The 27,853-nt window shown below is 37.8% G+C and overlaps 1 protein-coding gene across 3 annotated transcripts; it reads right to left on the bottom strand.

The window, feature by feature from the left end:
* Positions 1-27,575, bottom strand: LOC132133021 (excitatory amino acid transporter 2-like). Of its 3 annotated transcripts, none has more exons than XM_059545677.1 (10): positions 27,416-27,575; positions 26,437-26,589; positions 21,092-21,342; positions 19,996-20,140; positions 19,785-19,911; positions 19,457-19,690; positions 15,202-15,396; positions 3,777-3,911; positions 3,414-3,602; positions 1-394 (listed from the first exon to the last, which is right to left on the bottom strand). In XM_059545677.1, exons 1-10 carry the CDS (start codon positions 27,543-27,545, stop codon positions 391-393), a joined length of 1,563 nt encoding a protein of 520 aa, XP_059401660.1. In that variant the 5' UTR covers positions 27,546-27,575; the 3' UTR covers positions 1-390. The 3 variants fall into 3 exon arrangements, with proteins under 3 accessions (XP_059401660.1, XP_059401659.1, XP_059401657.1); XM_059545676.1 differs by having other exon boundaries at positions 3,368-3,602; XM_059545674.1 differs by having other exon boundaries at positions 3,347-3,602.
* Positions 27,576-27,853: the final 278 nt, after the last annotated feature.

Genomic DNA, 27,853 nt, shown 5'->3' on the forward strand with positions numbered 1-27,853 from the left:
TGGCTCTGCAAGAAGCTATGTTATCTGTCTGTTCTCCCTCAATTTTCACCCCTTTTCAAAATACATATGTTTGGAAGTTTATGTATATATTTAGCATCACAAATAATTTATGTAACTGCCTCAATAACATTATGTCAGCTGCATATGTGAGCTTTTGGCCTCATTTTCGTGAGTTACATGAGACAGTATGATATTGTTAAACATGTTAGAAAATAATAGAAACCATAGAAATAAACTACAAAACCCATTTGTTCTATGTTCATGAATATAGGTTGCTTTTTTCTCTCTCTTTTGGGGTTCCGGGGTCTGTGTGCTTGCATTAATCATTTTTCCAAGGTTCTTCCTCAACGAGTGTGTTCTCCGCAGTTGAGCCGTTTGTGGCTGCCAAGGTTACCTGAAAGAGTTATCAACAAATTTGAGGTCATATCCATGTGAATCTTCAACGGTAATTGTAAGATCTCTCTGGAGCTCCGGAGCAAAGAATTCTGAGACTTTTAGCACAAGTACAAATATAGCAGAAAAAATATTTTGATTTAAAAAAATTTAAATTAGGATGGATGGCTGTTTGAACCTTTCAGAACCTTCTAAAAGTGATCCCAAAAGCGGAACAATTTTGTATTGTTCCTTTGTGTCGTTACCATTATTGTTGTGGTGTGGACTGCACTATATGTTTGTTGTCATGATGTATAATAATGTTTCAAGGTCAAAGCATCCACTCCGTTTCAACTGAGAATACTTTTAAAAACTACAAACAGTCTCCAGTTACAGCGTCCCAGACACCAATATTTTAACAATTCAGAAAAGATCAATCACAAGTGAGATTTCGTTTGGGAGATGTTGGTTAAGACCATGATTTTTTGGAAATATTACACAGCACACCATGTGCATACAGTATATTAGCACTGTATGTTGTTTGCCTTTGTGATCTGAAAGTGAGTTTGGTCCCAGAAAAGGCATGTCACCAGGTTTAACAGCCAGATTCTCTTAGAGAGTTAACTTGTTATAGTTATTTTTACAGGTATCATTCTTGATGTGGATGATTAAAGTTTACACTAAACAAATTCACAATCTAACTGCCAGTGCTGATGTCATAATGAATGCCTGTTATCATAGTTTACTCTGGCACTCTTCTGCGTTTGACCATTTAATTCAGGAAATTTGAATCCAGTTGTTTAATTGTTACTATGAAACATTGCATAGTGATGAATACTTTTGTTTCTGTCATTTAGAATTCTGTGCTCCAAGATATATAGACCTTGACACTAAAGCCATTTGACCATTTACCTGTATGAGATTTTTCAGTGACAAATACACAGACTGCTCTATAACATTCGACTCAAAATAAATAAATAAATAAAAATAGCAAGGTACAACAATAGGACAAGCATTAATGAGTGGTTACTTTGCAAGGCTTCTACAATGGATTGCATTTTCAGATAAAATGTGTTAGTTTTTGTTAAATTATTGTTTGCATCCAGAGCATGCAAGAACAACAGACAGTAGAAAACAGAAGCAGATTTTCTAGTCTAGTCTAGTCTATTTTGCATCAAGGTAAAACACAACAAAAACATGAACCATATGGGTCTAACTGTCTGTTTTGTAAAATTTTCAAAACTAAAAGATGAAGATGTGTCTACTCAGGAGGACGGATCTTCTCTTTCATTCTTAACTCCCATAAATGTTTGTTTAGTCTCAGGCAATGCTTAATTGCTGATGTTCTCAAACTTGATTATCAGTTAATTTATGTAAACTTAACTTAATAATTACTTAAACTGAATCACTCAATAAATCATCAGTATCATAAATACATCAGAGTTGAATAAAGCCTGCTTTCCACCATCAGGCGAAGGGTAATTGTTCCCAAACCATGCACCAAGATGGCTCCCAGTTGCCACAGTTTCTTTTTTTTAAGATTAGGATGCATGTTACTTTGGTGACGCAAGAGTTGGTGACGGTATGATACTGTGAATAAACCCTGGAGCATTTGGGCACTTTTTTGATGATCTAAATGCAAAGTGTAAAGCGCACGGCGCAGCTGCACTCAGGGTGTGTCCAAATCCACTTTTGCTATTTTAACGACAGAAAAAAGGTTGGCGCACCCTACTCATTACTCTTAATGAGTAATGGGTGCTTTTTGGGCGTAACGAGCAATAAACCAATCAGAGTCTTATCTTCCATTCCCTTTAAGAGCCAGTTGGGCTTTGCCATGACAGATTTGCTATTTACAAGCAGAATTTGGCAAGCGCAAAGACAGAATGCGTCTCCGAGATGAAACGGAGCAAATAGATAGCCTAGTTCTGATACATGCGATGACTATCCATTATGACATGTAGCCATTTTTATATTTAATTAGCCTACAAAAAATTCTTATGCATTGCAATCCTTTAACTTTTTATATTTGGCATGTTTGTGTTCTGCTGTGCTTCCCTGTGTTTAATAAGCAGCGTGTACGCGTGTTGCTGACGCGCCTATACTAACACGCTCTTTAAATAAAGAAAAAACATTGCTCCAGACTTTAAACCAGGTCTGAGCTGGTCTATGGCGCAGTCTATGTTCAGCTCCTTAAAATAGCAATGCGCCAGCAAGTGCGCCTGAACACACCTCTTTTTTAGACCAGCACGCCCATGGACGCAAAAATGAGCGCAAATGCATTTGCTAATTAAACGACGTGGCGCTGGACGGGAAAGTGTGAATGGCACTGGACTGAAAGCCAGCAAACACACTTGCGCTGCACCTTGCATCGCATTGCGCCGGGGGTATGATAGGGCCCTTTATGTAGTATGGGATGATCATGTAGAAAGGGAAAGGTTCCCATAGTAGCTAAAAAAGGAAACAATATCATATTATATGTTTCAATGTGCTAGCCTCTTGTTGAAAAAAGCTTGTAGAATAATAGTCTACAATACTATAAAAACATTATCACGGATGGTTTGCATTCGCATCATGCTCAAGTGGAACTGCAACTGGAACCATTCCACACCATGCTCTGAATATTCGGCCTGCTGGTGGAAAGGTGCTTTCATAGGTTTAGCTTGTAGTTTATTATTTAAATCATGGATATCAACTGAACTTAAAGTGAACATTATTCACATACTATTTAAAAAACTGGTGTAGGTAAAAGTAAAAATAATAATGAATTATTTGATTTGATATCGATTATGATGCACTGGTGTTCAAAACATAATATTATGTTGTAATATCCTCAAAATATGCTCTATGAAAAGATGCAAAGAAATATAAGTATATGAGTAAATATGCAATTATACATATGCATATGCATATATGCGAACATGCAAAAGATATCAGAAAAGAGACATGCAGGGATGTGTTATGTAGATGTCTCTACCTCCTTAAGCATGACTTGTACCTTGCAATCATCTAATAAGACTGAATTTTGAGCAGCATAGACGCACTGGTTGGAGTTGTTTTCATGATGGTTTTTGAGGTCATCATAGTAGGACTGGGTCTTGGTCATCATCTCTATGTCATCAGACTTTGCATGTTGGGCGTCCAGAGCATCCAGCTCTGCCTTGGACAGATGGTAGACGATGCCAGCCCCATATGAGTCTCCAACCACATTAACTGAGGTACGGAAACGATCCCTGAGAAAAAAACAAACAAAAACAAATGATGATATGCTCTGTTCAGCAGTCACATATTTCCTGAACAACAGCAGGACAATCTTAAACATGACAATAACAGCTTCAGGGAAGGCTTTCATTTAGCATTTACAAGTCCCAGTCTGCATCAAATACGTCGGGATTCAGAATACTCACAGAAGCCAGTCAACAGCCACCAGCAGACTGATGTCTTGAGTAGGAAGTCCAACGGCTGTCAGAATGAGTAACATGGTGACCAATCCAGCACTGGGGATACTCGCTGCCCCAACACTGGCAAGTGTTGCTGTAAGACTACATTTTGGGAACGCAAACACTTATGTTATATTCATATTTACACATAAAGTAGTAGAAAATAGAAGACAATCTTGTCCAGAGCAACTTAAAGTGAAAATAACAGGCTACTGTTTAAAAAGGGCAAAGATATTCTGAATTTTGCCAAACAAGTTACTGAACACCTAAGCTTTGACATTGGGTGGCCTCAAAAGACTGGGCAACAGACAGTCAACTATTTTTAGAACACAAGATATGTGGTACAGTAGGTGGACCTCCAGATTGGGTAATACCGCCATGTGTACCGCTGCCAAAGAGCCGTGGCGTTTGCTGTAAGTCAGTCGTCTGTGTAAAAATCATTCGCGAAACTACCGCCAGGTGGCACCAAAGGACGGATTGTGAACTGAATGTAATAGTACAATGTTGGTTTGTTAATGGAGATGAAAGGAGGAAGTAAAACAACGATAACATTATAATATAACATTGTAACATCCTTAAAAACCATTAGAAAATTTACAGTGAGCTAATTTAAAAACATGGGATAGTCTTAGGCTACAGTCTACTCATCAAAAATTAAAAGAAATATATTTACACAAAGGCTCTTATGCATTCTATTGTTATTAAACAGTCATTACACAGATTAAAAGCTAAATGTTTTCATTTCGGTTCATTCTTGGTTAAAAGAAATCTTCTATGCAGAGCGAAATGAGAACGGTCCAGCATTTAGAAATGATTCTTATTACCCTGTTATTATTCTCGATTTTTCAAACTGCTAACACTTTGCATTTTCAAATTATGTCTTTAATGTGTGACCAAAAATGGAGTATTATCTGTTTCAGCTGTTTGATCGCACTGGTGCCTCACGCCCACATATTCATTTGAAATAGCGCAGTCATTGACTGTGCCATCGGCTCGAGCAGCGGTCCACTTTGGCATGTTTTTGCTCATTATGATTTCCATCTGTACTGAAACACGCGTGAACTACAAAGCCCATTTTACCTAATGAATAATAGTTTCAAGCTTCAAATGGGCAACATCACGATTATGGAAACATTTGGTTTTGTATCAAAAGAGAAATTCTTGTTCTGTTCTGATAAATTTGTTTAATTTAAAGGATTTGTTGTAAAATGAAGGGAACTAAAAACATCCTGTTGGTACATTAGCCTATAACATTATTAGGCCTGCCGTTATAATTTGCTGAATGTAATAAAATGCAACTTATACATGACTTATATTTATTTTCCTCTCACAAACTTAATTTATTTTTTGCTCAGCTGTGGATGATTTCAAAATGTTTGATATAAAGGTTGCTGTCCCATTTTATACAGGAATTGTTCATTTAAAACAATTCTAAATAAATTGTTAGTTTTATGCTAACATGCAATCAAGGTCTTCGGATACTATACAAGATACAAGTTCATTTAGGCAATTTAACATCCACTGTGATCCATCTTACCATTTCAACTTATAAACTCCTTGAGATTTTAAAGTAAGTTTAATAGAATTGAAATTCAAGTTGAATCTAGTATAAAAAAATTTTAATTGGTTAAATTATTTCTATGAATTAATAAATGTTATTATGACTTTTTCATCATATCATTTTTTACGACCTGTATTCGTTTTCCGAAACCAGGCACCCACTTTTTTCTTTTTAAAATCTATTATTCACTCGCATATCTCCCACAACAGAGGATTATTATTATTGATATATATATATATATATATATATATATATATATATATATATATATATATATATATAATTTTTTTTTTGAGCAAGGTGCCACTGTCAGGGAGTCAAAAGATAATTACATCCTCATTAGAGTTGCCAGTTAACTTCAGAAATGGAAAATAAGGGCTAATTGAGATTCTTTCTTTCATTCTTTATTTATAATGTTTCATCTTGTAGAAAATAAGTGTTTATTCTTTAAGAAAATAAGGTAAAGAATAAGGGATGATCCAAATATTTGTAATGATAATATATTTTTAATAGTATAGGCCTATATCTGCCTGCAGTTACAAAGTTATCATATTTGTTTTACTTCACACATTTATGTAGGCTACGATTATTCTAAAAAAAAAATAAAAAAAAAAATAAACAATGTCATAAAAAAATGCCATCGGCATGAGTAAATTTTACCATTATAGAATTGGGGTAGTAATTTAGGAAGTGAAAATACTTTGAAATTACAAATGGCATGGGATTTTAAAGCATAACAACTGAAGGTCTATGAAACGTTAGTCAATAAAGCATTTTTTTTTAAAACAATGACACTTAAGTTTTCAACTAAAATATTATTTCAACCATATAGCCTGTGAATAAACAAAATGCATACTTTTCAATGAAAGAACACTTATAGAGTGTAGGTTGCTTCTGGTGTTTGGATTTGTACTTCAATATAATGAGGTCCTAGTTTAAGAATAGCCTACAGTAGTTTTATGTTTATTTTTTTTTTAAACTCTCTATTTAACAATTTAAAATGCACAACCCAGAAGCCACAATATCTGCAGAGAAGGGTTGGCCATTCTCAAAACATAAAATATAAATTTTAAAATTCAATGTTAAGGCATCTCTCCATTACGGACCGTTTGAAATTTATGCAAACATGTATAAAATGCTTTAAAAACGAGATCTCGAGGGTTTTTGATAGGTCTGCCCCCATGTAAGATTTTTCTAGTTGCTAGTCGTTCATTTGCCATTATTCAACTAATCGCAGGTTTATATTAAATTTACATCTATAACCCATAATGAGCCTTAATATATTCTGCAATCAAGCACATGCATTAAGTTTGCCCCAAAGCACATGCAGAAGTAGCTTAGTAATTGTGAAAAAGGACATTTGTTTATTATTAATAAACAAATGTTTTCTTGATGGCTGCAAGATGAAATTCACAATGCTGCCTCTCTCTACATGGACGTGCCTTTAGAGAGAAATGCAACCTTCACAGATTACATAATGCTTTCTTTTTTAATTGTTTAGTTTAAAAGTAGACATTTCAAGCTTTCTGTAGATATATTTCTCATGTATGTGAGACACCACAATTTTAAGTTGTATTTCATTATCAGAAAACAAATTCAAGTGATCGAGAGGGCGCCTCCCTGTCATGCTTGCGCATTAATAATTTTCACACTTGAATATGAATAGTAATTCACATTTTGCATATGCATTACAAAGTAAATAATTTTTTACATGCACTTATCTAAAATAAAACCAAACAAGATTTGTAATGAAGATAAAATATGTAGACAAATAAGAATAAATGCTGCACGTGCACTCAGCATCAAGTGTGCCGTGCAAATCTTGTACACTGATATTTTACACACCTGCATTTAAAAGCGGTTGCAATTTATTTATTTATTTTATTATTATATATGAAAGCAAGTAAAGAAGGCTCCCTTTAACATCACCGAACAAGAACAAGATACAATAACTATAAGGACCTTCTCTAATCAGAAACCGTGGGTGGACAGTTTAATCCGTGCAGCAGTAAACAAACGAACTGCTGCTTACAACGCCGGTCTTGTGACGGGAAACATGAGCGAGTACAAAGCATCGTGCTATGCTCTCCGACGTACAGTAAGAGCCACCAAACACAGATACAGGGAACGTATAGAGTCACATTTCCAGCTAAATGACTCCCAACGCATGTGGCAAGGACTAAGGACCATCTGTGCCTTTGGAAACAAATCCTCTGCAGAGGTGAGAGCAGATCCGTCGCTGGCTGACGAGCTAAACACTTTCTACGTCTGCTTTGAAAGCAATCTAAGCAGTGTGAGTCTGCCGATCAGCGCGTCAGGAAGCAGCAGTCAGAGCAGCGATCATCATGTGATCACCGTGTCGGAGGACGAGGTTCGGAGGGCACTAAAGTGAGTGAACCTCATGGCCAGAAATCCCATCAGGTCTGGCTGGTTTCGTGTTCTGCGGTCCTGCGTTGATCAGCTCGCTGGTTTGTTTACATCCATTTTTAATGAGTCTCTTGCTACATCGGTGGTTCCCACCTCATTCAAAAAATCGGTCATCATCCCTGTGGCTAAGAACAATAAATCCTCTTGTCTTCATGAAGGTATTCGAGGGACTGGTTAAAAACATCATCTGCTCCTCCATCCCGGATACTATAGACCCTCTTCAGTTTGCCTATCGCCCAAACAGATCTACTGATGATGCAATCTCTCACATCCGGCACTCTTCTCTCACACACATTGACAGCAATAACGGGAACTATGTAAGGCTGGTATTTATCGACTATAGCTCAGCTTTTAATACTATAGTCCCCTTAAAGCTGGCTTCCAAACTCATGGACCACGGCCTGAATTCTTCACTCTGCAACTGGATTCTTGATTTCCTCACTGGAAGGCCTCAAGTGGTGAAACTAGGCCAGTACACCTCCAATTCCATCACCCTGAACATAGGAGCCCCACAGGGCTGTATCCTGAGTCCCCTGCTCTACTCTCTCTACACAGATGACTGCGTGTCTTCGCACAGCTCCACATCTATTATCAAATTTGCTGATGATATTGTGGTTCTGGGCCTCATTCACAACAATAATGAGACTACATACTTGAATGAGGTAGAGAAATTAACATCATGGTGCCAGGAAAACTGTCTCTCTCAATGTGAGTAAAACTAAAGAGCTGATTGTGGACTTCAGGAAGAGACAGCAGCAGCACTATACACCTCTTATGATCAGCAGGACTCCTGTGGAGAGGGTGAGCAGCTTCAAGTACCTTGGTGTAAACCTCTCCAAGGACCTGACTTGGACTACTCACATTCAAACACAGGTTAATAAAGCCAGGCAAAGACTGTACCATCTGCGACAGCTGAGGAAATTCAGGGTCTCTCCAGCAATCCTTAAAACTTTCTATTCAGGGGCTATAGAAAGTGTATTGACTCAGTGTATCTCAGTGTGGTATGGGAACAGCTCCAGTCAAGACTGCAAAGCCCTGCAGAGAGTTGTGCGCTTAGCTGAGCGCATCTCCGGGTCTGCTCTCCCCTCTCTGCAGGACATCTACCTCAAACACTGCAGAAGCACAGCTGTTAAAATCTATATTTAATTCTACAATATACATATTTTTTGTATTTTATTCTTATATTTGTATTGTTTACTTTTATTTCATTCTTTCATAGCTATATTTATGTATATTTTCATCTGTGCTGTATTCTTTAATAATTGCACTGTCCATGGAGCTGACCTGACTCATTCCACTGCTGGTTATATATGCTCTATATAAATGTGACGAATAAAAATCTTGAAACTTGAATCACTGAAGTTGTCAATTAATGAAGCTTTTTTTTTTTTTACATTGTGTGCATTTTGTTGATTATAATGAGAGAACTTGAGTTTAAACGTGAGGACATTTTATTAATCAGTCCAATCTTTAGAGTTTCACTGATTTAGATAAATCGTGCAGGTTTAATTTATTCATTTCTTGTTTTGCTAATATAAAAGAAAATAATTTATGCTTGACTTCAAGAAGCATTTATTTGTCATTTGCATAGTTATTTGCATAGTTAACTCTTGACTCTTGCCTGGTGGTGGTTGAGGAGAGATCCCTGATATGATTTTAAAGCGCATTGGGTGTACAGCAATACACAATAATTTGGGTGTACAGCAATACACAATAATCTGCTATATAAATCCCTCATTAATTCAATCCACACTGACTTTTGCTTGCTATCCCCAAGTGGATATTAAATTATGTTGTGGGATAATGAAATATATTCTAAATAAACTAACATAAAATTATATACATTTATTTTGTCCTCACATTCTTTCTTGTAACTCCTCCCCCTCAGTGACACAAGCTGACTTAACGCTCATTATGCAGCTCATTATGCAGGCCTTTGTCTTCTCAGGTGTAAATCACAATGATATTCATGATAGTTGACGCCTACTCGCATATGACTTTTACCAACAAAAAGTGTCTTAAAAATTTAAATCAATATATTGTTTTCTGTAAGTGAGTAAACAAGATGATTTTCACATAATTTAGAAAGAAAAATTCTAGGCAATAAGCTCCAGTTCTCAAAAGTCCTGGGAACCAATGTTCTTTATGTGTTTTATTGCCTTATTCAAGTGATTTAACATTTTTACTTTAGGGCTGCAACTAACGATTATTTTGATAATCAATTAATCTGTCGATTATTTTTACGATTAATCGATTAATCAGTTTATGTACTTATATTTTAGTTGTTTCCATTTTTTTCCCCAAGTAAATTATTAATAAATGGTCTTTATCCTTCAGCATAGATTTTTAAGAGATTTTAACCATTTTGCACTGTCATATCCTCATCAAAAATATACCTGGAGTTGTTTTATTGTGTTAGTAATCCTTTGTCGAACTCTTCTGCAATCAGAACACTGACCCATACTCTACCAAATTTCACAAGGAGATTTAAAATAATGTTTTCACCATGGCAGTCCTTAGACCTCCTAAAGTAGTTTAACATCCCGAACAAAGCTTATTAAGGAATCTTTCAGAACATATTTTCACGAAGAATAAGGATAAAACAGAATAAAATTGCAGTGCATTGTATTTTATTATTTACTGGGAAACAGCTTTATAGCTTATGCTGTGAAATTGTAAACAATCCTTCAAAAAAAAGTGCCAATGGCATGAAACCTGAATGGAACTCACAATTTAAAGTAAAATCCATCAGAAGGTTGTCCAGAAAAAAAATTGGACACACACAAAAAACCTGCTGTGTGAAAAAGAGCAGTGAATACTTAGAAAAAAAAAAAAGTACATTTCAAATATCTTTAAACATTTACATCTCTCATTCAGTCATAATTAGGTTGCAAGACTGAATTTTGAACTGGTAAACGACAAACCGATCACAGAACATGTTTGTAAAGCTTTAAATGTTAACTGTTAAAAAGCAATGTTATCAGCTTTTACGACTAAACATTTGCAAACAACATTGTACTGGAGAATCTGCACAAATGAAAGTCTTAGGGGCCGTTCTCAAATCGCACCTAAAAACGCGTGGAAAACGCTAGGCGCACCGCTTTCTCCTCCTTTCCAAAGCGCTCGTGCAGAAGCGCCCCTGAGGCATCTGCCTTTGCTAAGCAACCATGACGTGCTCTCTCCTTGAAGACGCGGAAATTTCAGCAAAGGATAAATGGATTTGCAGCTCAAAAAATCGCTTGCAGTAGCTCTGCTACTAAATTTATTTCAAAATGGAAATCCATATACAACTATGATCAGCTGTTCCTTTCATCTTGACTGAGCTTTTAACGTTGTTACGGGAAAGGATGAAGCTGATTGGTTAGTTCTTGTCACATGACCCGCGGTGCGCTTGTGGCATTCTGAAACGTTGAAATGTTTTTACTCGATGCGGTGCGGTTTTGGAAATAACGAACTTGAGCGCGCAAAAGACGTGATATGTGAACGTCCCCTTAAACAGTTCAGTAGTGCAGAGTTTACAGGTTACTCTTCTTTTTTAAAGGCTCAAAGTAAAGTACTCCCACATCACACTTGAATGCTGCAGAGACGCTGTTCGGGAAGCACGTGACATAAAACGAGGCCAGCTATTGGCTATTCGCTACTTCTCCTGCTGTACTGGCTGAGTAAAACCTCCGGTGGCTCATTACTGCCACACTTTGGTCACCGCAGATTTGAAATATGCACGAAATGAGCCGCTTACGACGAATAAAATTATATAAATTATATAAAATTATTTAGCAACGAATCGATGACTAAATTAGTTGACAACTATTTTGATAATCGATTTTAATCGATTAAATCGATTCGTTGTTTCAGCTCTATTTTACTTATAATATTTTTTTTCTCAAAAATACAAACATGTACATACATGCATTTCACATATTATTATAGCCCACTTTGTGCTGATTACAGTGAGATTAGACTTTACCCATTTAGATATTTATAAGAAACTGAAAAAAGTACAAATGTCAGGGCATGACAAAACTACCCCAGAAATACCCTTAGACTCCAGAGGGTTGAAAGCCTGTTTCACCCTCACTGATTGGAGTGTTTTTGAAGTACACAGGTATTAGGGACACTTACTATAAAGTGGGACCAAAAAAGGTCTATGGTTGGTCATAATTACCTACAAAAAAAAAGAAAAAAAAGAAAACAGAAAAATATGGTTAATATAAGATTTACAGCTCCACCTTTCTGTAACATTTAGAAACCAATATGGTGGCATGGTCGGATGCAGTGGCTTCTCCAGGTCCCAAGTCTGTCTGCTGCTGAAGCTGAAACCAGAGACCGCAGCCTCGTCTACTAACGCAACCTGCACAAAATGGCAATGTCGGCGGTGTGATAAAGGGCAGAAGCATGTCAAGTGTGGAGGCACATGAGCTAGGCTAAGGGCTAACCCCAATAGACAACAATTCCATCACTCATGCTCTCAAACGTTCGCTCTCTGGAAAATAAACTGGATGTAATTCAACTCAGTCTGTCTACACAGCATGAGACAAGGGATTGTTGTGTGTTTGTTTTCACTGAAACATGGCTAAACGACAATATCATGGACTCCACTATTCACCTGCAAGGTTCAACCTGCTTCCAAGCAGACAGAGATACAACCCTGTCTGGTAAGACTCATGGCGGTGCCTTGTATGTGTATGTCAACAAAGAGTGGTGTAACGATGCTGTGGTAGTGACAAAATGCTGTTCATCACTGGTGAAGCTTATATTTGTGAAGTGTTGACCATTCTATCTGCCACAGGAGTTCACGGCCATTGTTACTGTCGCAGTTTACATTCCCCCGTGTGCAAATGCCAAGGATACGCTATACAAGCTGTACAGCGCCATCAGCGAACAACAAACAAATAACCTTAATGGATTTTTCGTAATACCCAGTGACTTCAACCACGCAAACCTAAAGGCAGTTTTGCCAAAGTTCTACAAACATGTGAACTTTGCAACAAGAAAAAAAAACACACTGGACTTTGTCTACACAACAGAAAAGAATGCATACAAGGCTGTACTCCGCCCCCACCTTGGGTACTCGGATCACATCTCTATTACGCTAATTCCGGCATATAGACCACTTCTGAAACTCACCAAATCGGTTAAAAAAACTCATTACAATTTGGCCAGATGATTCTACCTCAACATTACAGGACTGCTTTCAGTGCACAAACTGGAACATGTTTAAAGAGGCAGCAACCTACAACAACCACACAGACCTGGAGGAGTACACTGAAACAGTGACTGCTTATACAAAAAGTGCATTGATGATGCAACAGTCACCAAGACCATCACCACAAAAACAGGTTCAAAACAGAAAGAGTCAATCTGCCTGGTGGCATCAAAAATGCAAAACTGTCATATGCTCAAAAAAATCAACAATCACTTCAAAGACACATCCCTCCTGCACTCAACCACTTTTATTCATGATTTGACATTTAGAATGTGCACACCTGTACAAAAACTGCCCATAGCTCCAAACGACCAGGCGCTCTGTCTGTCTCCAGCTGACATAAGGAAGACCCTATCTAGGATTAACCCATGCAAGGCTGCGGGTCCAGACAACATACCTGACCATGTACTGAGAGAATGTGCTTCACAGCTGACAGATGTCCTAACAGATATCTTCAATACCTCGCTGAGCCAGGCAGTCATCCCCACATATCTCAAATCCACAGCAATCCTACTGGTACCAAAGAAATCACCTGTGTCCTGTCTAAACTATTACCGTCCGTTTGAGAGGTTAGTCATGCACAACATCAAAACCAGCCTCCCAAACACACTCAATCCGCTCCTGTTTGTATACTGTCCAAACCACTCAACAGACAATGCAATATCCTCAACTCTCCACCTGGCTGTTTTCCACCTAGAGAATAGGGACTTCTATGTCAGAATGCTGTTCATCGAATTCAATTTAGCATTCAACACAACAGCTCATTAATAAACTAAACCTGCTGGGCCTAAATACCCCTCTTTGTTATTGGATCACTAGTACTACCACACTGAGTACAGTGAAAGTGAAAGTGACGTGACATACAGCCAAGTATGGTGACCCATACTCAGAATTCATGCTCTGCATTTAACCCATCCAAAGTGCACACACACACAGTGAACACACACCTTGAGCAGTCGGCAGCCATTTATGCTGCGGCACCTGGGAAGCAATTGGGGGTTCGGTGCCTTGCTCAAGGGCACCTCAGTCGTGGTATTGCCAGCCTGAGACTCGAACCCACAACCTTAGAGGTTAGGAGTCAAATTGTCTAATCATTAAGCCACAACTTCCCCAAAAGTCCCACAGGTGCCCCACAAGGCTATGTGCTCAGTCCACTGCTCTTCACACTGCTGACCCACATCTGCACAACCAAGTTCAGCTCCAACCACATCATCAAGGATGCAAATGGCACAACTGTGGTAGGTCACTGACCATCAACAGCTTGACTGTGGGGAGAGTCAGCAGCACTAAATTCATGGGGGTGTACATCACAGAGGATCTCACCTGGACCACCAACACCATGTCACTCTCCAAGAAGGCACAACAGCGCCTACACTTTCTCCGCCGGCTGAAAAGAGCAAGTCTCCTTCCAACCATCCTCACTACATTCTACAGGGAAACCACTGAGAATGTGCTGACCAGCTGCATCACTGTCTGATATGGGAACTGTAGTGCAGCAGACCGCAAGGCCCTCCAGCAGACAGTGAACACAGCTGCAAAGATCAGCGGTGCCCCTCTCCCCTCCATCCTGAATATTTTCCTTATACGATGCTCCAGAAAAGCCAATAGTATTGTGAAGGACCTCACCCATCCCTCCCACAGTCTCTTCCAGAGACATCAGAGCTCGCTCTTCCAGACTGCTCAACAGCTTTTTCCCCCAGGCTATGAGAGACCTGGACTCAAATCACCCCGCCCTCCTCTGAAACCCCACACAAACCCACTACCTCCTGAAACATAGACCATATCACCCCTCCAAACACCCCCCAACTTTACCACATCACAGAAAAACTGTCTGAAACTCTTTTTTTCCATGTGCAATTCGAAGTGTGCTACTCGCAGGTGAGTGGGCCTGTACAAACCACCTGTGGTAACAAGGCACCTGTAGTAGGCAAACATTTATATATAGTATATTTAGAGTCAAAATCTGTCAGTAGGTTAGTTGTGTATAGGTTTATACTGTTTTACTAAATTGTTGTATGTCTGTATTTATGTCCCACCATGGTCCTCTGAAGCACAACATTTTGTTCCACTGTATGTCTACACATGTAGCGGAATGACAATAAAGCTTAACTTGACTTGATTAAATTGGTGCACAGCAAACTAATTAATTAGGTAGATGTTAGTTCATAATATATATTTTTGAAAATATTCTGTCTTACCTGACAGTGATGATTTGACCGGGATCTAAATCTATTCCGTTCATCTGGGCAATGAAAATGGCAGCTACAGCCTCATAGAGGGCTGTTCCGTCCATGTTAATTGTTGCTCCAACAGGAAGCACGAAACGTGTAACTCTCTTGTCAATACCAAGGTTTTCCTCAAGACAACGGAACGTTACTGGCAGAGTGCCAGCACTAGAAGAAGAAAAGGAAAACATAATTATAATTCAGATAATGAATTATGCTTGTGGTTATGTTGTAATTTTCTCCAATAATAGTAATTCTATACAGTGGGCATAGAAAGGAATCACCCCCCTTTTAAAATAATCACATTCACATTTTGAATTGAAGATGGACACAGTTTTTGTTTTATCCAGCTGTCTTCAACTTATAACATTTAAGTGAAAAATAAAACACCAATGTGTCAAAAAAAAAAAAAAAAATGAATCACTGAAAAAAGGATCACCTTCTCAATGGCACACAGAACCATTTGATTTTCAGCTGTGCTCATTTTGAGGGGAGCACTGGGGAGGAATGCTCTGGGTCCGGGCTAAATGAACCGGACAGGGGAGTACACTGGGTTCGGGAGGAATTACCAAGCTCCAGGCCCTCTCCCCCGACAGTATGGCAAATACGCATACCATTGCTTTATTATCTGTAAGGCGAACTCATGAAAGAATGGTCATTGTGTGCATGTGACAAAAATATCACAGATTCTCAAAAAGAATGTGGCTTGTATGGGGGGGCTGAAGAAACAAAGGCCACATGCAGTCACCACTGAGCTTTGCCAAAACACACCTTGAAGACTCTGAGGCAGATGAGACTTCAAATTTAATTATTTGGCCTCAACACCAAATTATATATCTGACAGAAATCCAATACAACTAATAAATAAATAAATATTACAATTTTAAATACAATTTTATAAATAAAAATCAATTAAACTGAAAAATATAAAAAATTAAATATATATAAAAAACATAATAGTAGTGTTGCAAACACACTAGCAAACAGCAACATTTGTGTTTTGTATAAATGACACAGAACATCTAAAGAGCATTGTAATTTCAAACTTACATTGCAGTCTGTTCATTATTAAACAGTCAACCAAACATATACAAGGTTACACTAGTCAGTTTAAATAGACCACAGTACACCAGTACCACTGGTCCACTATGCTGTTATGCCAAGGACGTTTTTGCTCATGTGAAGAGGATGATCTTTTCTGTCTTCTTTACATAAAAAAAAACGATTATAGTTTAACATTCAGATACATTGTGAATATGGAAACATTTGGATATGTGCGAGACGAGACGTGAGCAATAACCTTTAAATAAATTGAATATTTTGCAGAACAGGATCAAACAAATGATGTACTGGTCGTAATACTTGCATAAAATGTTTGATGTGAAAAAAGCGGTTCACTGACTGCGCAGCACAGCCACAAGCGCCACAGTTTTATTTTATTTTTAATACATCATTTGAAAACATTGCAATTGCATTTTAAAATACAAAAAATGAGCACCACAAAACCATTTAAAGAGGCGCATTCAGCGGTCTCCTTGACGGTAAAAATGTATCTAAAATGATGTAAAGTAAAATGATCTCAAACGTATGGCGCGCTCTCTTCATTTTATCAAATGATCATAATCACATCCATTCATTTTACAGTCCTGCTACTAGCATTTTATTCAAACTAAAACCCCTTTAATTCAGGTGAGAAAGCTTTTTTTCCAAGTGGCTTTTGCACATAATAATACCACTGCAGACGCATTTTGCAGCATAAAGGTTATTAATTGATCGTTAATTTAAATGACGATCGATCATGGAAATTATAGAATATTGACTTCCCTAAATGCAAATGAGTTGGATGGAAACCTATTGTCTGCATCAAACCATGCTTCCGAACAAATGTCATTTACCGTTCTGGGCAGCTCCAGGAAAGCTATCTCTCCGAGCACGGTGCTGTCTGTGAACGGGGCGGAGTAGCGCTGTAGTGTGTAGTGTAGTGATATATCGGTCGACCTCTAATCCAAGTACGTTAAAGGATTTTTAGGCTGCATTAATTAGGTAAACCGGAACCGGGAACACTTCCCATAACACCCGATGTACTTGCTTCATCATTAGAAGAATGACATCTACGCTAATATTAGTCTGATTCTCTCTTATTCCGAGGTCACCATAAACACCAGATCCAGTCTGTATCCAGATCAGAGGGTCACTGCAGTCACCCGGAGCCTCTGGCTTGCTTAGTTGGGGTCACGTCATTTACAGCGATATCGTTGACTTGATTGCAAATGATTGCACAGAGACAATTTAAACTGAACAGAGATGACATCACTGAATCCAATGATGAACTGCCTTTAACTGTCATTTTGCATTATTGACACACTGTTTTCCTAATGAATGTTGTTCAGTTGCTTTGACGCAATGTATTGTGTTTAAAGCGCTATATAAATAAAGGTGACGACTTTAATTTAGTGGGAAAACAAGTCAAAACACGCTTACAATAGCTGGATCTGGCAACACAGAGGCTGCGTCTCGCGCTCTAGTTCACAACAGTCTGAAGAGTCGTTCACTTCGGAAGCGTCTCGCAGCGATCATTTTCATACCACGGATGCTAAACATTCTGAATTATACATGCAGACATTCATATGAGGAGTGTAGCCGCAAATTAGTCAATCAGAGAACAAATTTTATTTTCAAACATGAAACATTTACAGAGATCCAGACCTCGGTGACTTCATAGTTGGCTACGGCCATTATGGACAGTATACCGTACATACATTTTCAATGGATGGAGAAGGCTCTCGGACTAAATCTAAATATCTTAAACTGTGTTCCGAAGATGAACAGAGTTCTTACGGATTTGGAATGACATGAGGGTCAGTAATTAATGACATAATAAATTTTTTTGGATGAACTAACCCTTTAAAAGAACTATATAAATAAAGGTGACGTGACTTGACTTGACTTGACAAGTCAGGATAGAAGGACAAATGGATGGGGCAAAATACCATGAAATTCTGGAGAAAAATCTGCCGCCCTCTGCCAGAAAGTTGTGAGTTGGAAGAAGGTTTACGTTCTTACATGACAATGAGCCAAAGCACACAGCAGAACTGAGAACTCAGCAGTTGAAGGAGAAAAAGGTGAATGTCCTTGCATGTGTCCTAGTCAGAGCTCAGACTTAAACCCCACTGAAAATCTGTGGAGTGACTTAAAGACCGCAGTCCACAAATGCGCACCATCAGATTGAACTGAACTTAAGCAGTTCTACAAAGAAGAGTGAGCAAATAATGCAAAGTCTAGATGTGCAAAGCTAGTAGAGACAAATCCCAGCAGACTAAAGGCTGTAATTAGAGCAAAAGGTTCTACAACAAAATACTGACACAAGGGAGTGATCCTTTTTCCAACTCAGTAATTCAGTTTTTTTTTTTTTTTTTGACATGTTGGTGTCCTATCTTTCACTCGAATGTCACAAGTTACACTGAGTAAAAACAGATGGATGAGACAAAAAACTGTGTCCATCTTCTTTTCAGGCTGCTAAGCAACAATATATAATAATTTTAAATGGTTTTAAAGGGTGAACAGACTCTGAAAAATATGGTGACAGGTCAATAACACAAAACCACACTGCTTCTGATGTGTCATGTGACTTAATGTCATGATGACTTGACACAAGTACCAATGAGATATGATGTTATTGATGTGTTGCTATATTTGACTGGGGCTGGAGTTTTGTGAATTAGTTTTATGCTACTCTCAATGTGATACATACTATGTGTATTGTGAAAAGTGTTACTCAAATAAAAAAATCCATCAGGCTTTTAAATATGAAAAGTGAAAAAAAAAGTGACATGACACAGCCAAGTATGGTGACCCATACTCAGATTTCGTGCTCTTCATTTTATCCATCCAAAGTGCACACACACCCAGAGCAGTGGGCAGCCATTTATGCTGCGGTGCATGGGAGCAGTTGGGGGTTCAGTGCCTTGCTCAAGGGCACTTCAGTCATGGTACTGAAGGTGGAGAGAGTGCTGTACTTTCACTCCCCCCACCTACAATTTATGCCAACCCGAGACTCAAACTCACAACCTTTGGATTATCCCAAAGAGATTTGATCCCAAATCTCTAAGCATTTGGCCATGACTTGATGTCCTGAAGGCTTAATATTACTTTTCAATAACATTTACATACAAATGTATGGCTTAAAAGAATTCATATATAATTTATGCCATGCAGTGTAATTTCATACCTAGAGGCTGTGCCCAGAGCTGTAATCCAAGCCTGGAAGATACCCATGAAGAAAGAGAAGGGGTTTTTCCGTACAATTGCAAAGTAGATGCATGGCAGGAATATGGCACCATGGATAATCAGACCAATAATAACTGTCACCATGTACATCCCCAGCTGCCTGGCCACCACTTCCAGATCTTTAATAGAGATGATCTTTCCACAGATCAAGCAGGCGATGCCAAAGGGAGAGTACCTATAAAGTCAGTCCATAATGTGAGACCCTCGGTATAAAACGTAACATTACTGGACTTTGTTCTTAGCTAGAGACCATAAAAATTACAACTCACCACATGATCATGATAACTAGTTTCATCACAATCTCATTGAGTATGCTGAAGAAGTCAATCATGAGCCTAGCTTTCTCTCCCATCTTGCCCATACAAACACCAAAGGCAATGAAGAATCCAATTAGCCCTGGAATGAAAGACAAAGATAAATAATCAATCAGTCAATCAACGACAAGGGAAGGAATTCATACAAGGAGTACGGTCACCCTACCCAGCACATTCATTCCACTCTTGAACTGGAGAGACTTCTTGTCTTTGAAAATAGGGGGTGGTTTGGTGGCATTTGACAGATAGTCAGTGCTGTTGGTGTCATCGAAATCAGGCTGAACTTCTACTTTCTTCACAACGGTCTGGATCTGTGAATTCAATCAATCCACATCACCTCAATCAATCCACTAATTTATTACACCAATGTAATGTACACTTTCCACTTTATATCAGATGTCTTTAACTGCAATGCACATTATTAAATTAAACATTTAACATTTCTATAATTTCATGCATTAATTGCACAGAATTCTTTAATTAATTTCACCATTGATAGTAACCTAACATAAATCATATTATAAATATTTCATAATTGAATCACCAAAAGAATGTTTAAATAACATCTATTTTGAGTCATATTTTTGATATTTCATATTTAAAAAAACATGCATCTTTCTACTATAAGCACTATGATAACAGTGAAATCATAAAATCAGCAATTACTTAGCCATTCGATAGAACAGTATGCCTGTAAGCCAGGCCTAAATTGATAGACTGATTGATTTATCAATTTATATTATAAAAACTTTCAATTGAAGTAAATTTGTAATAATATCCACCTACAGCCATTGTAATGTTACATGTAGCTATGTTTCTATAGTGTGTTTGGTGCTGTTTCTGTTTGTCAGTCATTCCTGATTCAGTAACCCTAAATTTCTCCAAATCTGTCCTGATAAAGAAACAAACTCATCTACATCTTTAACAGCCTGTTGATGAGCACATTTTCAGCAAATTCTCATTTTTGGGTGCCTTTAATTACTAAACACTGTAATGCTACCCAAAAGATATGTAGACAGAACATTCGCACAGCTTCTTGAGGAAAAAATGATGTTATCTTAATTATTTTCAACATTATTTTCAATTATTATTATTTTCAATTATTATAGCCCAGTTTGTGCTGATTACAGTGAGATTAGACTTTACCCATTTAGATATTTATAAGAAACTGAAAAAAGCACAAATGTCAGGGCATGACAAAACTTCTCCAGGCCCCAAAAATACCCTTTGACTCCAGAGGGTTAAACAGCAAAAATGCTTACCTGCTGGAAGCAAGCCTGAACCAAGTTTTCAGGGAAGAGGTTTCTGATGAGGTCAAAAAAGGCATCAAGACTGGAAACCTCATCATTCTCAGCTCCTTCTCCTAGATTCTCCTTGAGTTTAGGATTTCCGGGGTGGATGAGGAGCACTAGGATAACCCCCAGCACAGCAGCAATGATAGTAGTGGTCATGTAATAAATCATGGCTCTGGAACCCAGACGTCCACTTGACTTTGCATCCAGACCGGAAAGACCTTGGTAAGGGAAAAGTGGCATGTTATTTTAAATAATCATTCTGTCATATTCACAACTCAAATGTTGTGTTTTTCAGTGCCATTACATATTTTTATATCCAGTTTTTGCCAATCTAGTTCAGTCAGATTGCTCTGAACAATGAATTGTGAATATATGATATACTACTACAGTTTATAATCATAATGCATGATTTACCAGAGGTGGAAAGAGTACAAAAATATTCTACTCAAGTAAAAGTACCATTACATTAATGAAATTTTACTTAAGTACAAGTAAAAGTACCAGTCTAAAAAATCTACTCAAGTAAAAGTAAAAAGTAGCTCATTTAAAATTTACTCAGAGTAAAAATTACTTAGTTACATTTTAACAGTGGGAGGGAGTCAAAAATGGGACAGGCCAAGGTTGTCAAACTCAGTTTCTGGAGGGCCACAGTCCTGCACAGTTTAGATTTAACCCTAATTAAACACACCTGATCCAGCTAATCTAATCATTTAGGTTTATTTGAAAACTACATGATATGTGTGCTGGAGCAGGGTTAGAACTAAACTCTGCAGGGCCGCGGCCCTCCAGGAACTGAGTTTGACACCCCTGTGATAGGTCTATTAATCTCAAACTACAACCCGAATTCCGGAAAAGTTGGGACGTTTTTTAAATTTTAATAAAATTAAAACTAAAGGAATTTCAAATCACATGAGCCAATATTTTATTCACAATAGAACAGATAACATAGCAAATGTTTAAACTGAGAAATTTTACACTTTTATCCACTTAATTAGCTCATTTAAAATTTAATGCCTGCTACAGGTCTCAAAAAAGTTGGCACGGGGGCAACAAATGGCTAAAAAAGCAAGCATTTTTGAAAAGATTCAGCTGGGAGAACCTCTAGTGATTAATTAAGTTAATTGATATCAGGTCTGTAACATGATTAGCTATAAAAGCTTTGTCTTAGAGAAGCAGAGTCTCTCGGAAGTAAAGATGGGCAGAGGCTCTCCAATCTGTGAATGACTGCGTAAAAAAATTGTGGAAAACTTTAAAAACAATGTTCCTCAACGTCAAATTGCAAAGGCTTTGCAAATCTCATCATCTACAGTGCATAACATCATCAAAAGATTCAGAGAAACTGGAGAAATCTCTGTGCGTAAGGGACAAGGCCGGAGACCTTTATTGGATGCCCGTGGTCTTCGGGCTCTCAGACGACACTGCATCACTCATCGGCATGATTGTGTCAATGACATTACTAAATGGGCCCAGGAATACTTTCAGAAACCACTGTCGGTAAACACAATCCGCCGTGCCATCAGCAGATGCCAACTAAAGCTCTATCATGCAAAAAGGAAGCCATATGTGAACATGGTCCAGAAGCCCCGTCGTGTCCTGTGGGCCAAGGCTCATTTAAAATGGACTATTTCAAAGTGGAATAGTGTTTTATGGTCAGACGAGTCCAAATTTGACATTCTTGTTGGAAATCACAGACGCCGTGTCCTCCGGGCTAAAGAGGAGGGAGACCTTCCAGCATGTTATCAGCGTTCAGTTCAAAAGCCAGCATCTCTGATGGTATGGGGGTGCATAAGTGCATACGGTATGGGCAGCTTGCATGTTTTGGAAGGCTCTGTGAATGCTGAAAGGTATATAAAGGTTTTAGAGCAACATATGCTTCCCTCCAAACAACGTCTATTTCAGGGAAGGCCTTGTTTATTTCAGCAGGACAATGCAAAACCACATACTGCAGCTATAACAACAGCATGGCTTCGTCGTAGCAGAGTCCAGGTGCTAACCTGGCCTGCCTTCAGTCCAGATCTTTCACCTATAGAGAACATTTGGCGCATCATTAAACGAAAAATACGTCAAAGACGACCACGAACTCTTCAGCAGCTGGAAATCTATATAAGGCAAGAATGGGACCAAATTCCAACAGCAAAACTCCAGCAACTCATAGTCTCAATGCCCAGACGTCTTCAAACTGTTTTGAAAAGAAAAGGAGATGCTACACCATGGTAAACATGCCCCGTCCCAACTATTTTGAGACCTGTAGCAGAAATCAAAATTGAAATGAGCTCATTTTGTGCATAAAATTGTAAACTTTCTCAGTTTAAACATTTGCTATGTTATCTATGTTCTATTGTGAATAAAATATTGGCTCATGTGATTTGAAAGTCTTTTAGTTTTCATTTTATTAAAATTTTCCGGAATTCGGGTTGTAGTTGTTTTTAATTAAAGGAATCAGTTATTTAGAATAATAAAACATTTGGGCTGTTGCCAAGGAAATCAGTATCAACAAACTCATCTTTTAATGCAGAGGAAATGCAGAAGATTCATTGGAAGTGGCATTTAGATGTATCACACTGTGTAGTGCTGGACAAGAATGCATTTAACCTGCAGTTACAAATGCATGAATAATGTTTTGATATACAAGACATAAAATGTTGAATACTCATTTGAAATGATAAGAAATTAATTATTTTAAAAAATCAAAAGATAGCCTACTTTAAATGTGAAATTAAAATGGCCATATGTGTCAGCAAGTCACTGTCAATAAGTGAGTCATTGCGATTGAACCGAATCATTTAAACGTTTGATTCATTCAGAAACGAAACACTGTCACGTTGCTCAGAGACGCAAAACTGTGCTTTGGTGGCTGTGTTTGGAATTATTTTCTGTTGTAGAAATAGAGCTAAAAAAGGCAATATATATATGTATGTATATATTCATGGAAAAGATGGCATTCTTTGTGTGATTTTGATTTAATATATATGAAATTATATAAATATGTGAATTTTCTGCCCCTATATCTTCAATTTCGCGATCATTCTAAATGCATTTTAGGAGACTGAATCACACAGTGAAAGAACGCACTATAAATGCGCGCGCACATCATTAAAACAAAAACAGCACACTCCTCACCACTGTCTTTTTGGCTAATTTGTGCAAAACCTCTTGCTAAAATGTCAAAGCTTCATTTTAACCACCAATGCAACGATGCAATTATTTAGCTTACCTCTTCTTGCGAAGGGTTGATGTCTTGTCGAGATTTTATAAACTGCTAGTTTGGTTTTAGGCAAGTACAGCTTACACTGCATAATAGAGCATACATATGGCCAGGGGTTCACTTCATTTCCTTCGAGTTCAACTTCAGAATATGACGGGGTTTCGTTTTCAGCGGTGTCTGCACCACTAGCGCCTGTTTTGTCCGTCTGCATCTTTCTTGTGATTTTAGCGCCAGTTTGCCCTCCTGCCCATTATTTACTGCCGTAGTTTCCAGGGAGCGATTTTTTTTTTTTATTTTTATTTTTTTTACTCAGTAATTAATGTGTTTTAAAATGTAGCGAAGTACAATACTTCAATCAAAATATACTTAAGTAAAAGTAAAATTACAAATTTAAAAAATTACTTTAAAAAGTATTAGTACACAAAAAAGCTACTCAATTACAGTAACGCGAGTAAATGTAATTCGTTACTTTCCACCTCTGTGATTTACACAACAAGAACGATAGTATTACCGTTGCTATCCAAAACAAAAATGTCAAATAGATTCAACACTTTGTATTTATTTATTTATTTTTTACACTTGTGTTAAATTTCAGTGAATTGGCATGAGATAAAATTTAAGTTTGTGGTTACTTCTACACAGCAGACATGTTGATACATTCTGTGTTTGATTGGCAGATGTTTGTGGCTTGATGGGATTAGCAGATCTGACTAGACTGAGAGTATACAGCATTAGAGACAACATGTGATACAATTTGTAGTTTTGTACTGATCAAGATGATGATCCAGGTTTTGTACTTTGCTGTCTTGACATTGACTTGACAGCACCTCTGACTGTAATACACAGAAGCTGCCGCTCACATGATTATAGAAGTTATGCTGCATTAGCACTGCCAAATTCAGTGTGGAGAAATAAGGTAAACCCTCTCCGGCAACATTTTATAATAAGTATACTAGGGCTGCACAATTAATCACATGCGATTATCATAAGTGTCTCATCAGTAAAGCCGGTTCTGTGATTAGCAGTAAATGTCCATCACCTGCTTTCAAATGGAGTGGCACAGAGTCGTAGTTCGCCGAATGCGATTCATCTGCGATTATGATACAGTATCGCATAGCTTCTCAGCGAGCTACGGCTCTGTGTAGTAAGTGCCGCTCCATTTGAAAGCAGGTGCCGGTTTTACTGACGAGACACGCATGACAATCGCATGCGATTAATCGTGCAGCCCTAAAGTATACACTAAAAAAGCACTTACAAATCATTAACAAATTATTAGTTTATAGTTAATTCATAGTTTATAAACTATAGTTGATACATTAATACATTGCGTCAAAGCAACTGAACAACATTAATTAGGAAAACAGTGTGTCAATAATGCAAAATGACAGTTAAAGGCAGTAATGTTAAAGGCAGTAATTAGCTCAAAGTAAATGAATTGTGAGTAGTTCTCGCTTAGATTAGGTCACAGAAAATGGGAAAATGTCATAAATTAAGTGCTTTACCAACCTTTTTTGAAAATTAATTGCATTCATATTCACTGTCCATTAACTCTTCATAGGTGTAATGGTTTTTATACTGTACAAACTGTATATTCTGTCTCTTAACCCTAACCCTACATATCACAGCAAACTCTCTCTCTTTGCTTCTCCCAATGTAGGGCACAACCATTGACCTTTATTGACACAAAACCTAATGACTGAAAATACCTTTCTCTAAATATTAATGTATTAAAATAAATTAAATGAATGCACAGAAAATATATATATATATATTTTTTTACAATTTCTGATCCCAAAATAGACAATTTAAATGAAGTAAAGAACTACAAAGCAGAAGCAACAGCAAACATAATCTGTGAGAACACGAAACATTACAAATATGGAACACAGTTCTTCTCACATCAGAAGACTTTTAGCATAATTAGATCAAAGGCATACGCATATTTTGAAAAGGCCTAAGGTTAAAATATGACCTCTCTTTCTCTCTCACTGTTTTCCACTCCCTTTGTTAGTAAAATAACACACCTAAGCATTAATCTCAGCTGAATTAGTTGTTTGTGGTTTCGCCAATGTATTTAACATTTCCAATCAAGTTGTTGACAGATTACCTGTGATTAAGCTGGAGATGATTAAGGGAAGGATGAGCATTTTTAGCATCCTCATTAGAATATCTCCAGGAAAGGAAATAACCATGACAATGTTGTCATCGATTGGAGACGCTACACGCAGCAGCATACCAGCAACAGCTCCCAAAATCACACCTATGAAAGGAAAATATTCCAGAACATGCTTTAAATGTAAATACAAATATATGGCCATATGTGATTCCAAACAAATAAATCACTCCACCCAGTCCCTCTGGGTCATAGGTAGGGAAGAAAAAAAATCAAATATGAATAGTTGCAATAATGCAAGACAAGTACATGAATTGGAAAAAAAGTGTCTTATTGAGAATGCAGGTCCAGATAGTCATATATACCATCAACTATGGGACGTTTCCAGATGTTGTGTTGTGGAACCATATCTGTGGAACAGAGGCATTCCATCCCTGGGCACAGTGCACTCTTCAGCATCCGTCCCAGCCACCACCTACCTTACAGTCTCTATGGCACTAACACACCCCTGCCGAGGCACTTTAGTTTCTAAGTTTAGAATCCTAAAAAGAAGCTTGTTTTTTATATCCTGAAACACACACATAATCACACATGCATCACACTCGCCCACTCAGGATTTTTTCGCACTGCTATCCATACCATCCAAAGACCATCCAGGAATATATTCACCTATTCAAGTACTTCATTAATGCAATATAAAGATGAATTCCCTTGTTTTCACTCTGTATTAAACAGTGCTTCAGAAATATACATTCCCCACAATGTACCATGCTTATTTGCAGAAAGATAAAATAGTAAAATGAATAAATATTAAACTTTACTGTCACCTGCTCTCTACTGAGCCTCTGCTGTCCAGATAGCAGTTATTCAGCAGTAGCTCTGCTTTGCAGCATCAGACCATGCTATGCCTGCTGTGTTCTTGTCTCTGTCTACTCTTCCCTTTCCTCACTGTGGATTGCTGAAGAACACTCACCCATCACAGTCAGTGTGAGCAGCAGGTTCTTGCGCAGCTTCTGGCATATTGTGCCCCATTTGGAGTTTGGCCTCGCCTCAATGGGTTCCAGGTGGCTTTCGTGCATCCTTACCTCCACGTGCTTCGGCATGTTTCCAGAACTACAGAGAGAAAACGACAAAAGTGTAAATAAGTAAATACATGGGATGAACATGTGATCAGTCTGACAATATCTCAGTGTTATGTAGCAAGACTCTCAATGTGTGCTAGCACCAACCAATCATTCGAGGCATCCGCAGGTTCAAAATGCAGATTGGTGAAGATCTGCAGCCTTCATATCTGTCACATCAAACCAATCCCGACATTATATACTTCTGCATTAGCTTTCTGAAAGGACATATCTTAGGTCCAAAATAGGAAGCATACTGTCATCATTTTTGGACACAAGAAAAATTAAAG

Source organism: Carassius carassius, chromosome 50, assembly GCF_963082965.1.
Source record: "Carassius carassius chromosome 50, fCarCar2.1, whole genome shotgun sequence".
NCBI lineage: Eukaryota > Metazoa > Chordata > Actinopteri > Cypriniformes > Cyprinidae > Carassius > Carassius carassius.

Coding starts and splice junctions, on each gene's coding strand:
- LOC132133021 (XM_059545674.1), bottom strand. CDS start 27,545: ATGCCGAAGCACGTGGAGGTAAGGATGCACGAAAGCCACCTGGAACCC. Junction 3,912..15,201: donor GGTCAAATCATCACTGTCAG/GTAAGACAGAAT, acceptor CCCAAAATGTAG/TCTTACAGCAACACTTGCCA. Junction 395..3,346: donor TACAAGTCATGCTTAAGGAG/GTAGAGACATCT, acceptor TAACTCTTTCAG/GTAACCTTGGCAGCCACAAA.